This window comes from Populus nigra, chromosome 11, assembly GCF_951802175.1.
Source record: "Populus nigra chromosome 11, ddPopNigr1.1, whole genome shotgun sequence".
NCBI classification, from domain to species: Eukaryota; Viridiplantae; Streptophyta; class Magnoliopsida; order Malpighiales; family Salicaceae; genus Populus; species Populus nigra.
This window is the reverse complement of record NC_084862.1, coordinates 2,212,709-2,225,858: the sequence shown is the minus strand read 5'-3', so window position 1 is coordinate 2,225,858 and position 13,150 is coordinate 2,212,709. Positions and strand designations below refer to the sequence as shown.

At 31.7% G+C, this 13,150-nt stretch overlaps 2 protein-coding genes and 1 long non-coding RNA gene across 17 annotated transcripts in view; 1 reads left to right on the top strand and 2 right to left on the bottom strand.

The window, feature by feature from the left end:
* Positions 1-13,150, bottom strand: part of LOC133667900 (uncharacterized) — a 167,869-nt gene that overhangs the window by 2,375 nt on the left and 152,344 nt on the right. For 8 of the 12 annotated variants that reach the window (XR_009833582.1, XR_009833583.1, XM_062087613.1 and 5 more), the window contains one exon: positions 11-57. Coding sequence is in view for 8 of the 12 variants with exons in the window: in XM_062087613.1 (XP_061943597.1) it covers positions 11-57 (47 nt within the window). In the remaining 4 variants the exon portion in view is untranslated. Of the gene's footprint in view, positions 1-10; positions 731-1,451; positions 1,536-13,150 lie in introns of all 12 variants that reach the window. The other 4 variants (XR_009833584.1, XM_062087611.1, XM_062087609.1 and 1 more) reach the window with 2 other exon arrangements.
* Positions 1,653-5,559, bottom strand: LOC133667907 (uncharacterized). Of its 4 annotated transcripts, none has more exons than XM_062087621.1 (4): positions 5,298-5,559; positions 2,603-4,672; positions 2,224-2,324; positions 1,653-2,137 (listed from the first exon to the last, which is right to left on the bottom strand). In XM_062087621.1, the coding sequence occupies exons 2-4, from the start codon at positions 3,116-3,118 to the stop codon at positions 2,083-2,085; spliced, it is 672 nt and encodes a 223-aa protein (XP_061943605.1). In that variant the 5' UTR covers positions 3,119-4,672; positions 5,298-5,559; the 3' UTR covers positions 1,653-2,082. The 4 variants fall into 4 exon arrangements, with proteins under 4 accessions (XP_061943605.1, XP_061943606.1, XP_061943604.1 ...); XM_062087622.1 differs by having other exon boundaries at positions 1,653-2,060; positions 5,298-5,558; XM_062087620.1 differs by having other exon boundaries at positions 1,653-2,324; positions 5,298-5,558.
* On the top strand, positions 10,151-10,818 carry LOC133667914 (uncharacterized). The gene is made up of 2 exons (XR_009833590.1): positions 10,151-10,440; positions 10,539-10,818. It is a non-coding gene; the product is annotated as an uncharacterized LOC133667914 (long non-coding RNA).

Here is a 13,150-nt window from a genome sequence, read left to right as displayed (position 1 = left end):
AAAAGTATACCTGACTGAGGCCAATGATGGCAATAAATTGTAAGGTCTTCTCCCACTTTGAAACAAAGTTCAAGCTTGGTTGACAAGAAGAATGTGAGGACAGCAACAAAAAAGAAAAGAAAAAGAAAACCATCGTGTGTCGAAACATACACAATTCTTATGGCCTGCATACCCAGTTTATGGTAGCCCATCAATTACATATATACAAACACTCCTTATGCACATGTTCATACAAGTGTGATTGCATAGCACACTCTTTTTATTTGTTTTTGAAATAAGTCTCTCCACGTAAATTTACACACGCACTGCACAGACACAAGTACATCTCATATGCCTCTGTGTGTGCATGTTGTTCTGTGCGGTGTGGATACCATTTTGATAGTATCCATTGTGCACCAATGTGCACCCAGCAAAGAAATTTCACTCTTTTCATATGTTTTTGAAATAAATATCAAATTAATCAACTCTCTAGGTTTATCTCAGCTAGCCGAATATATTATTGTATAATCTACAGCTTGTCATTGTCCACACATATACTTTGAGTTTATCAATGGCTTTCGGCAAATAGAATTTTGTATTTCTAGAAATTTATACTAGTTAAGAGAATATGCAAGTCATGCAATAACCTTACCTCATTAAGTATGGTTAGCACGGTCTCAGGTTTCAGCTCCTTGGCTTGGATACCTTGTTTTACCCAAGACTGGAAGCCACGTTGGACCAAGTATGGTCTCTGTCACATAAAAATGCAAACAAACAATTAGCAATATGATACAATAGGTTGTGGTTCCAGATTAACAATAAACTAACCTGGCAGTTCAAATTTTCTTATAATGCAGGTCACAAGGTTTAATTCTGCAAAATTCTACTATCTTCTCTATCTAAATTATATGATTAGTCCAGGAATGAACCATGATATCATCTAGAATTCATGCATTTAACTTGTTTCTCTGCAAGCCATTTACAGCAATCTATGGAGTGAAATAAAAGAATATTGACATTGATTAATACATTGCAACTTCCCATTCAAGCAAGGTAAAGACATTTTTTTTTTTTTGACAGAGAGAGATATTTTAAGGGCACAAGTTAGATGTAATACTAATGTGCTTTTTGAATTATACTACTTGAGAACAACTGGACTGAAAATTGGGTTCTATCTATAGCATTTATACGACAGAAAAACATGCATAAGGAGTAACGGTTTTTGACTTAACAACATTGTAAATGCACAGAAGACATTAATGTACTCTTCCCAAATCTGGTTAATATGGATATTGTTATTTGTTTCTAAGGTTACTGATGCTGAAAAACTTTCAGAAATGTTTTTTATCCCAAAGAAACTTGACTAAGGGAGAGTGGATAAATTCATTTTGCCCTTCTAGTTCCATGATGAATTAGATGTTTAGGCTTTTATGTGATAAAAAAAAAAAATCTTAGAGATTCCAAATACTTGCCTTAACCCCAAGCGTTCTCAAGTATCTTGCGATGCCTTTAGAACGAGAACCATCAGCATCCATAACCATTACCTGGTACCTGTCCTACAGTATAAGAAAAAAAAAATCTTTGAGACAATGTTCCTGCTTCAGGATTTAAAAATGGAACACTCAGGAGATTGTGATGTAGCAACTGTACTGCATATGGTAATACCAAAACAATTTCTTGTGTCCTCAGAGGCCACTGATGCTAAAACACACAACACTGATTAAACCAAGCCCAAATCCCTCCCCCCGAGAATTTCCTTTCTTTCTTGCACTACTCAGAATTCTCTTTTTTCTGAATGTCTCGAAACAATGACGGCATGCATAAACAATAGTTATATCAAAGCTCTTAAAACATAAAGCTATACATGTACAGCTTTCAAGTTTCGAATGACTGCAGCAGTTAAGATGTCATCAAGATCCGTCCACCCTTTAAAAGCTTCCCTACTGGCCATCAACCTGAATAAAGTTGAAGAATATAAGCCATAGTTATGAAAAAGGGATACAGCCAAGCTCCAATTCTTGTTTTATTTTTTTACTCTCTTGCCTCAGGCCGAACATCAATAAGTATGGCGTCTTCCTTCCCTGCCAAGAGCTCCAAAGTTAATTACGGAGACAAATCTCCAGAGTAACCACCATATACCCACACCCTATAAAAACCCGAGCACAAATCTGGTAGAAAACTTAAGCTTCCCATGTAATGCAGATTAAATAAACAAATCCTTTATGCACAAAAGGACATCCATACCACAAAGTGGCTGAGGTTCCAAGGAAAAGAACAAAAGGCACAACTGGATCATTTGGATCCAAGCCAAGCCTTTTCTCCAACCCCTCAATAGCAATGTAAACCTGCTTAAGGTGTAAAAGCAGGTTTAGGAAATTCAGCTTTGGTTTTGGATCATAAATTAGTTAGACCAGCACATAATTAAGCAGTGTAATAGAGATGGACGCAATTGAGTTTTCAACTAGAAGTCCTGTAAGCTGAAAGCAGTGACTGATGTCTCTAACAAAAAGATTTCTAAAATAATCCAAATATATCTTTGCAGGAGATTTTTTTTTCTTCAAGTCCACACAATTAAATGAGAGTACAACGGCCATCAAAGTAAAACGTGCCAAGCATAATGTACCTGTTGAAAAGTTGCACCAATTGGCCTTAAAATCTGTGTTACCCTTTCTTCAGACAGATTCAGTGCACCTCTGATCTTTGGAGGAAGCAAATCCTTGGCAGGCCCATAAGAATAAACAACAAAAGAAGCCCCTTTTGCTATAGATTCCTCCACTGCAGTGATTGCAACTCTGAGCACATCAATAGAAGTGCCAGTAGCAGTTTGTGTGGCTTCCCTCAAACCAGATGAAAAGCTAGTCAATCTATCGCTAGCTAATTCTCCTGTTTGATCAAAAGTAGAGAATACTTTACTCAAGACACCATCTACTGCTTCTGAAGCACCTTCCTTAATCGATGTTATTGAAGAAGTAATTGTGTCTAGTGAGCTTTGCACAACATTTCCTCCATTATTTACTGAAGTGTTGATGGAGTCCCTAACCTCGCCCAAAAAATCATCAAAAGCAGCCTTTGCACTAGATAATGAATCGTTATCCATTTCCAGGGAATCAGATCCCAAACTGGGATTCTCTAGTGTCATATCAATAGTGGATGTTATTTCAGGTTCCACAAGTCATATTAAACTATCTGTATTATCAGCAAACTGGTCTGCAGAGTTCAAAGGTCCTTTTTCAACATCAGATATGTTATAACTTTCTAAGAATTTCAGTTTACCCCCTCCCATAGGGTGTGGGTGCAATTAATGTTGCCTAGTTCATTTGGGCAAGAATGATCATTAATGAAAGCAAAGCTTTCAATAAAATTAGAGTAGAAAGACTTTATAGCTTGTGTTTTGAAGGAAATTCTTTGGTGATGTGCTATATTTGATATTCCCAAAAGTACCATGTCTACGACATAACATCTGGACTCGAAATCCTTCCAGACTGAGCAAAATGGTTGCAGACCTCCATGGAATGTTATTTGCAGTAGTTGTGGTTTCAAATACATGAATGAAATTTTTGACAATAGAAATACTATGCCAGAGGTATATGAAGAAAGATGTGACATTATAACACAAAACTTGGTGAATTGATAACCGATGTGCATGGAAGTTACTGCCTGCAAGGCTTCACTGAAAATTGTCAAATTCTGTTCTTTAAAGGTGGACATGGAATTTGTATATTGAAGAGTCTCACAGACCTCATATCTTAATTTTATATTCTGATGTAAGTAATCGGATTAAGAGCGTGTTTGACATTGCGGTAGTGGTTGCTTTCAAAGTGTTTTTCGTTCGAAAACACATCAAAATAATGTTTTCTTTATTTTTTAAAATACATTTTTGACATCAACACATCAAAATAGTCCAAAAACAACAAAAAAATAATTTTAAGCAAAAAAAATTATATTTTTGGCAAACGGTGTTTTGACAGCAATGCTAAACACGCTCTTAAGTGGAGAGAAAATGCCATCATAATCCACTGCACATGAGAAGGAAGTTGATGCTAGGGAATCACACCCAAATGCTTAAACTACTAAACAGAGATGTACAAGCAGATTATTAGGCCATGCAAAACTTTCTGCTAGGTTGTTAAGGGATTTACTCAGCATCCCTGTGATGTGTAGGCCTAGAAGGAAGGAGAAAGCTGCACTGGACTATGATACCATGCTAGAGCATGAGAATCAATTCAAAACCTTCACTTGGGCACATAAGCTCTACATGATGTCATACTGACCTTTATACTTAAACAGTTGAAGCTTAATTTATACCTTCATTCAAAACCTTCACTTAGGCACCCCAGATTTTTCAACTCAAATACATCAAACATATTATATAAAGAGGCAGACATGTCTAGGTGCACCATTTTATTTTTCTTTTATTTTTTGACACCAGAATTTTTCTCTTTAGCAAAAATTCAATTATAGTCCCGGCTTGTTCTCCACCTAATTAGAGGTCATGCATCCCCAAAACTAAGGGCATAGATGAAATCCGAGGTACAAGGATGATAGAAACTTGGCAACAACACGAATTAAATTACAGTCTAGGAAGTGAAACTCACCTGAGAATGAGAGGAACAACACTGAGTGGCAGAGCAAACAGGCAACATCTTTTGTTAACTCAATATAAACCTTATCAAAATCACCAAGCTTCCATGTTCTGCATGAAAGTAAAACTTTACAATTAAAATGCAGTTCAATCTCCAAATTCGCCCATGAAAAAAAGAGCAGTAATTAAACCAAGCTAAGCTGAATAAGGGTTATTTCCATTTCTGACAAGCAATCAACTTATAAGAGGATTCCTTGAAAATCAAAAAAAAAAAAGTAACCTCTTTCTCGAGTACTGAAAACAAATGGCATCAATGTGGATCAAAACTATGAAAGACAAGTGAGAAATGGATCAAAATAAGCAAAACTGAACCATGACCGCTTCAATTCATTATACCAAGATGAACGCTCCTTAAGTTGGCTTCTAGAAACTCAAGCTTGAGCTCCATTTTTAAACAAAATCATGAAAAACAAAGAACTTGTTCCACAAAACAACATATTCAAGTGTATAACTCACAAGTAAGTAAAACACACTAAGCTAAAACAAACCAAACCGGAGTGGATTCAGAACAAATAAACCAATTCCCCAACTGGGTTCCTCACAATACAATCACTAACACCATGATACTACAAAAAGTGACGTCCAAGTACAGCATTCAACAAAAAAGATGACAATTTACAACACGGTAAGCTAAGCTAAATCAAACCACCCACTTCGAAAAAGAGCTAAAACTTACTCAAAATCTAGGAAACTGAAAATGGGTATTGGAATTTGTGCTGCGATTTGTCAAAGGAAACAATATATATATCATGGTAGAGAATCAAATCGTGTGGCTTGTCGATGCCGTTAGCTCATCTCTTTGGTTTCTCTCTGCCTCTCGTTTCTTCAGGTGGGGACCGACCATAGATTTCATACGGGCCCGGGATCTGATCAAATCCAAAACCCGATTCGCTGATTAGCCGATTGAGCAAAGCCAATTTCGAAACAAAGTGGTTTTAGTTTTGTTTTTTTTTCAAACTAAAATAATATTATTTTATAAAACAATTAGATATCTGCCTTTCATTTTGTTTTGAATTAGTTTTTTTTAATAGAAAAATAAATATATAGGTATTTTTTAATATAAATAAATTTTTAATTATAAATTAAAATACTTATATATGTGCATTAAAATAAATAAATCAGATATTTGATTCCAAAAGAAAATAAAATTCAAAATAAAAAGTAAAATATATATGAAGATTATTTTTTTTAAAATTAAATATTGAAAAATAAAATTTTAAAAAAATTAAAAAGATAAAATTCTACCTTGTGAAATTCTAAAACTCGTGATGACTATGAGGCGGAATTCGACTGCATAGAAGATAAAGAGTTTTCAGTTATTTTTTTAGAAGGGGAAAAATATAATTAAACTGTCGCAATAAATAGTTTTTTGGAGTCTATATGCGTAGTATTTTCTATAGTATTTTGGTAACGTTTTAATTGTTTCTATTAATTAATCATATTGTAATTTGCTTTAAATAACTGTAAAATAGTTGTAGGATGATTTTCTTAGTTAAATTAAAAGGATAAAAGTTTTAATTTATTTTATTTTTATAGCATGTCATGTATTTATGATTTAAAAAATAGGATTGCAGGGGTGAAATCATCTACACCGATGATTTTGCTGGTGCTTTCTGCATAAGATCACATCAAAATGGAGTCATTCGTTTTAATTTTTCCAGATTCCTTAGAATGCTGCTAGTTATTTTGGTGCTCTGCAATGTTTTGTGGAGTAACGCAGGAGGTTGGCCATATCACTTGATAGTGATTTGGCTTACTGTTATATATCAGTCAGTCAATAACTATGGTGATGGATATACTGCTCCATTGCCACCAGGCTGGGAGAGGCGATCTGACGCAGCAACAGGGGAAACGTATTATATTGATCACAGCACTAGAACTACAACCTGGAATCATCCATGTCCAGATAAGCCTTGGAAGAGATTTGACATGGTATTTGACGAGCTCAAGAGATCAACAATTTTATCTCCGCTGGCTAATCTTTTCCTTCTCGCCGGCGATATCCACGCAACACTTTATGCAGGTTCAAAAGTTATGCATGACAAGTTCTTCCCATTGAAATAATAATAACCATTATAATATAATGTGAAGTCGACAGAGCACTCAGTACGAGCAAACACTTTGATCGAAGACTTGATGCCCTTCCCTACCAAATAAAAAAAAAACAAATAACAAGACATGAAGCATTTGTACATGGAATATTTTTTGGAATTATTTTTAATTATTTTTTTTGTTTTTATATTATTTTGATGTACTAATATCAAAAATAAATTTTTAAAAATAAAAAAAATTATTATTTTAATATATTTTCATGTAAGTTGACACAATACAAAACAAGTTCTCAAACAAGTTCTTCTCAATTAAATCATCATAATCATTATAATATAATATGAAAGCAAAAATGTCATCGACACACACACACTTGGAGTCAAGATATGGAAGGTGTTTATGAGTGTCATGACAGTTACTTTTTAAAATGTTTTTCGATTAAAAATACATCAATATATTATTTTATTTATTTTTAAAAAATTACTTTTTATATCAACACATTAAAACAAACTAAAAAAACTAATCAAAAAAATCAAAAAATAAAAATTTATAAAAACACTGTTTATGTCATAAAAACAAACAGCTCCTAAATGCTTTTTCCTACCACATCACAAATAAAAAGACCTTAAACCTTTTGTACATGAGAAATTTATAAGAAGTCAACAATGTGCACCCTCTACAATCTTGTGAGAAAATACTTGGATTTGAATTTTTTTTAATTTTTTTATTTTAAATTAATTTTTTATTTTTTATATTATTTTGATCTCCTGATATCAATTATCCTGTAAAAATTACCATCTCTGCTGCTTTTATGTTTCTTCTCTCAACTGAATGGGTTGAGAGCTAAATTTCCTTTCCAGGTTGTTGAGTGAATTTAAGTTAAAGGCAATGCTATGAGAGGATCACTTCCTATTTAAGGTGTCGTGGGTAATGCTGGAGGTTTAGTAAGATAAACATGTTTAGTTTTTGATTCTTAATTGCTAAACATCTATTTTAGGCCAAATTAGTTGGATAGATTGTGATTCTGCAAAATCACGGATATATTAAAATCGTGATTTAAAATAGCAGGTTTTTTAAAACTATATGTTGTTATTCTAAAAACAATTTAAACCGTATTATTTCTTTAACTGTATCATAAAAAACAATTCCTATTATTCGGGCAGAGTAACATGTTCTTCCCAATGAAATCATAATAACCTGAAGCTTTTTGTCCATATTAAATTCGCAGGAGTCAAGCAACCTATGTACATGAGAAAATATTTGGATGTTCTAATATAAAAATTAATTTTAAAAAATAAAAAAATATATTATTTTAATAGATTTTTAAATAAAAAATACTTTAAAAAATAACTATAATTACACTACCAAATTAGGTGTCTAACAAGTTCTTCTCGATCAAATCATCATAATCATTACAATATAACATGAAAACAACTAATAATTATTTTTTAAAGTGTTTTTTTATTAAAAATATATTAATATAATTATTTTATTTTTAAAGAATTATTTTTTTACAACAACACATCAAAACAAACTAAAAAAATAAAAATTTATAAAAAACACTTTTTATACCATAAAGACAACCTAACTTTATTGTTTGAAAGACTAGGAGAAATAAAATATTAAAAAAAAATTGAAGAAAAAATCAACTTTAAAATGCATTTGAAGTAAAATAAATAGTAATTAAAAATAATGAGAACAAAATTGATACAAATATAAATTGAACATGACACATTTAATTTTTGAAAAAAGGAACATAAAACTTGAGGCTAGGAAAAAGAGAAGAGGGAGGAAATGAAAAAAAGCCATGCCCATACACCTGACCACTAGAAAAAGGATGTTGTAATGCTTCCAACGCCGTCATAAAAGGCAATGTTTGTCTGCTGATAGATATTGTATGTGCTGCCAAAAGAGTGCGGCACCTCCCAGACACCAGTATCAACCACTTTTTATTTTTTAATTATATTTATATTTTAAAAAGACTAAAATACCCTAATTTACATTGATTATAACTAAAAAAAGCCATGATAAAAATACAAAAAAACCCTGAACATGATTTTTAATTTTTTTGCATTTAAAAGCAATATAGTCATTTCACTATTCGATCAAAATGTTAAAAGAATGAAACACCCATAATCCTAGTTTTAAAAATTTTGCTTGATATTTAAGTTATTTAACTATATTTTAAAAATGTTTAAAAACTTATTTATCTTCATTTAACATGATAATAATAAACGTTGTTTTTAATAACTGATTAAATGATTTTGTTTTAAAAAAGTAAAATAGCGATGTTATTATTTTAATCCACAATTATACGTGTCTTTACTGTATAATAAACTACTAAGCTGTTAGTTTTTTTTTTTTTTTTTACAGACAAAGCAATGATTTTAGTATTCTTTTTACAGACACCGGCGAAAGCAATAATAGGAAGTGTTGATTAGTTTCTGCCGAGTCTGAAGAAAGAAAGAAAGAAATACTACAGATGTACAGTCACACATGTAGTATATTTCTTGTACAAAAACTCAACCTCAAAGTTTTGGATTTTTCTCGCTACCTAAATATGAAAGAGCTGTAACGTTTCCCAGGACATGTGGTTGGAGCACTAAATTGATAAGAAGGCTTTACTTGGTGATTTGCAAGAATGATGACTGACAGCACAAGGAATGAATAGCTTCAAGCTGGCTTCTTGAAGCCAGATGGTTGGAAGTATATTCTGCATCGTTCAGGACAATCTCCTTCCTTTGGAATACTAAAATGAAAAAACCCTCTTCTGCAATCTCAACGTGAAAGCAGAACCAGCCGACGCTTTATGGTAAAATCTCGATATCTGCCAATCGCGAGGACGTGTGATGCGGAGGTTTCCATCCAAGGATGGATTGAGGAATTATTCCCATTTAACTTCATCAGCTTTTTACTTATAGCCAGTGAATAAATCTCAATCGTATCCATATCACATTCAAAGTAGGTGGATTAATTTATTTAAATTCATGATAATTTCATAAATATTAAAATGTAATAAATTATAAAATTTAATTTACAAATAATTTAAGTTAATCAATTAAATTTTTCATAACTTTGCGATCCGAGTTATATGCTCTACTAGGTTTGCTAATTGTTTTTTTTTAAATTGTTTTTTATTTAACTTAAAAATCAAACATTCAATTCAAAGGCATGACCTATTTTGGTCATTTTCTAAAACTTAAAATTTGATTAGGCAGATAAAGATTTCAATCCCAAGCATAGAATTATTTTGACATTACAAAACAACGTGTCAAACAAATTGAAAGTAATTATTAGGTTTTAAACCTGCAAACATAATATAAAGATGAAATTGAAATGAAAACACTTTGGGAACCAAAACGAACAATTGCAAAAGGGCCAATTTTTTTTATTAAAAAAAAGAGGGATCAATTAGGCGCAATGTGGCAGCTGATATATAAAAATGGCATAGTTTTGACAAGAAAGAAGTACAAAAGCCCATATCCGCAAACCATCCAACCCTCCTTATCCGGATAAAAACCCATATCCACAAACACTGCGTCCCTCCCTCCCTCTGCAATTCACTCTCCCATTTCTCACTTGAAGAAGATCAGCCCAAGAAAATGGCGGTGAAGATTCGTTTATTTTCATAGGCTGGGATGCAAAAACAGGGCATTTTACAGAATTGTTGCTGCTGATAGCCATACAGAGTTATCTGTTCACTTTTTACCAATTTTGAATTAAAGGAGGAGAAAACTGATGGATCAATCTTTAGTTTGCATGAAGCTCTTGTATGGCTGCTTCTATTTGCCTGTTTGATTAAATGGGTTGGCGCAATGTCTTCATCTTGTTTAGTTGATTTTGGCTATTCTTCTACTTGCTTCTGCAGGTATTGGTTATGAGAGCTCAGCCTACAGACACCGTGCGTGGCATTCTTATGAGAGATGGTTTAATATCGCCACCACCGATGGTTGTTATGGGGCAGAAAAAGGGACCAGCTGGTGAGACCTCGAATCCAGATAAGTAAATTACCCTGTAAAAGTTACCATCTCTGCTGCTTTTATGCTTCTTCTGTTTTGTACCTGTATGCTTGATCCAGCACTGAATGGGTTCAGAGCTAAATTTCCTTTCCAGGTTGTTGAATGAATTCAAGTTTAAAATTCTCTTAATTAATTCTTGTGTTCATTATATTTGTTCTTTATGCTTATGTCCAACCACCTGTTAAAGACAATGCTATGAGATGATCATTTCCTGTTGTACGGCTTAAAATTGCTCAGTCTAGTAAGATAGGCCGCGCATCTTCTTAAATTCACATCTTTTTCCTATTCTGAGCTCGCTTTCCATGTCCCATGTAATGCAGAATAACTGTTAAAAGGGCTTCATACATTTCAAATGTGTGAGAATATTTATTGCTGATTGTTGTGTCATTAGCAATTAGATGACTGCAGTATTAATACTTCAACTTTACTCCTTTTCTTAACAGAGAATATATTCTTATTTGATAACAAAACAAAAATCAAATCAAAACAAGATAATCTTATATATAAAAAAAAAAAGCTCAAAACAAATTAAAAAAATCAATTTTAAAAAAGAATGAAAAAACCTAACTTGAGTCAACATGCTAAATTTATAGCTAAGTCATGAAAGTAGAATAACTTCATATAGAACAAATTGAATAAAATAATGGAGACCAACTCTCAAACAAGCTAGATAATAAAAGACAAAACTAAAAAAAAAATCAATTGAAAAAACCATTGAAAAAAAAACATGAGTCAATCCGGGTTAATTTGACTAACCCGTGATATGAGATCGGGTTAACCTCACGGAAAGGAAAGCGAAAAAAATCATGAATTTTAAGGGCTAATAACCTAATGTCAAATGATGAAATTAAAAAAAAAATCTAAAACATAACCTAAAAACATTAAAGTTAAATTGGGTTAATATTTGAAACTTGTGATGTAGGTCATGAGACCAGGATCATCATATAGAAGGTAAACACGAAATATTTACGAAGCCAAATTCCTAATAATTCAAGATTAAAAAACAAAATAAATAGTAATCAAAAGGATGAGGACCAGATTTTATATAAAAATAAAATGAAATAAAATAATGAGAGACTAAATTGAGAAATAAAATAAATTAAAAAAATAGCAATCAAATTAATTAGTACCAAATTGGATACAAAAATTAAATAAAATAAATTTCATGGGATGAAATTGAAAAACAAATCAAGGAAAGTATAAAAAACAAAAAAAAGCATTTAAAAAAACGTGGATCAAATTGGATACAAAAACTAAATGAAATAAAATGTCGAAAGATGATATTGAAAAAAAAAATCAACTTTAAAAAGCATCAAAAACAAAACAAATAGTAATTAAAATAATAAAAATAAAATTAATACAAATACAAATTGAACATGATATATTTAATTTTTGAAAAAATTGACATAAACTCAGGGCTAGAAAAAAGAAAAGAGAGATGAAATGAAAGGAGAGAAATAGCCCAACTGCTATGCCACCATGCACACGTAGACTGTTGGAAAGAAGATGTTGTGATGCTTTCAACGTCATTAAAATGCAGTATTTGTTTGCTGAGAGAGATGTTGCATGCGCAGCCCATCATGTTGTTATCAAATCCAATACACGGGCCGATTTGGCTAAAAGATTAGTTCTAGGTTATATTAATTGGCTTGGATTAATCTAAAAAATTTTAAAAAAATTTTAAAAAACAATTTATATAAATGAACTATATATGGTATAAATAATAAAATTTCAAAATATATTTTTGCTTTTAAAAATCTCAGGTAACGCCTATACTGTCTCAACCTTCACTTTTGTTCTTGTCCCTCCTAATTGATTTAATGTTTTTCACGTTGTTATACAATTGGGATCTCTTTTAAACAATATCGGACAAATTTCTCGCTAAACAATAATGAAAGTTATGATCCACCTTTTAAGTTATCATTGAAAATTCTCAAATAAGTTCTAATGGAACAACCACCTCTAAAAAAAACACAAAAGTCACATTTCCCGAGCTCCAAAATCTGCATTTGTCTTGCTTGGAGCCAATTTGCTTTTGTGTATTAAAATTATTAAATTTTATTTTATTTTATTTTTTTATTTTAAATTATTTTTTTACCTTTTTAGATTGTTTTGATATTATACTGATATGAAAAATAAATTTTAAAAAAATTAAAAAAATATTATTTCAATACATTTTCAAATAAAAAATATTTTAAAAAATAACAATAACTACAAAACATGATTTTGCCGACATCAACCTTAAAGGTATATGTTTTATATGCTATTTAATGGCATTTGTATCACAATTGTCACTAAAATTAAGATAAAATCCAGTAAGAAATAATGACATTTCATCACAGTGTAATAATCAAAATTGACTTCTCAGGGTCTCCAGTCCGATAAAATGACTTCTCGCGGGAATACGATTCATCACGTTGGTTACTAGATTCCAAGTTGACCCGGCAAATTAACAGGTTTT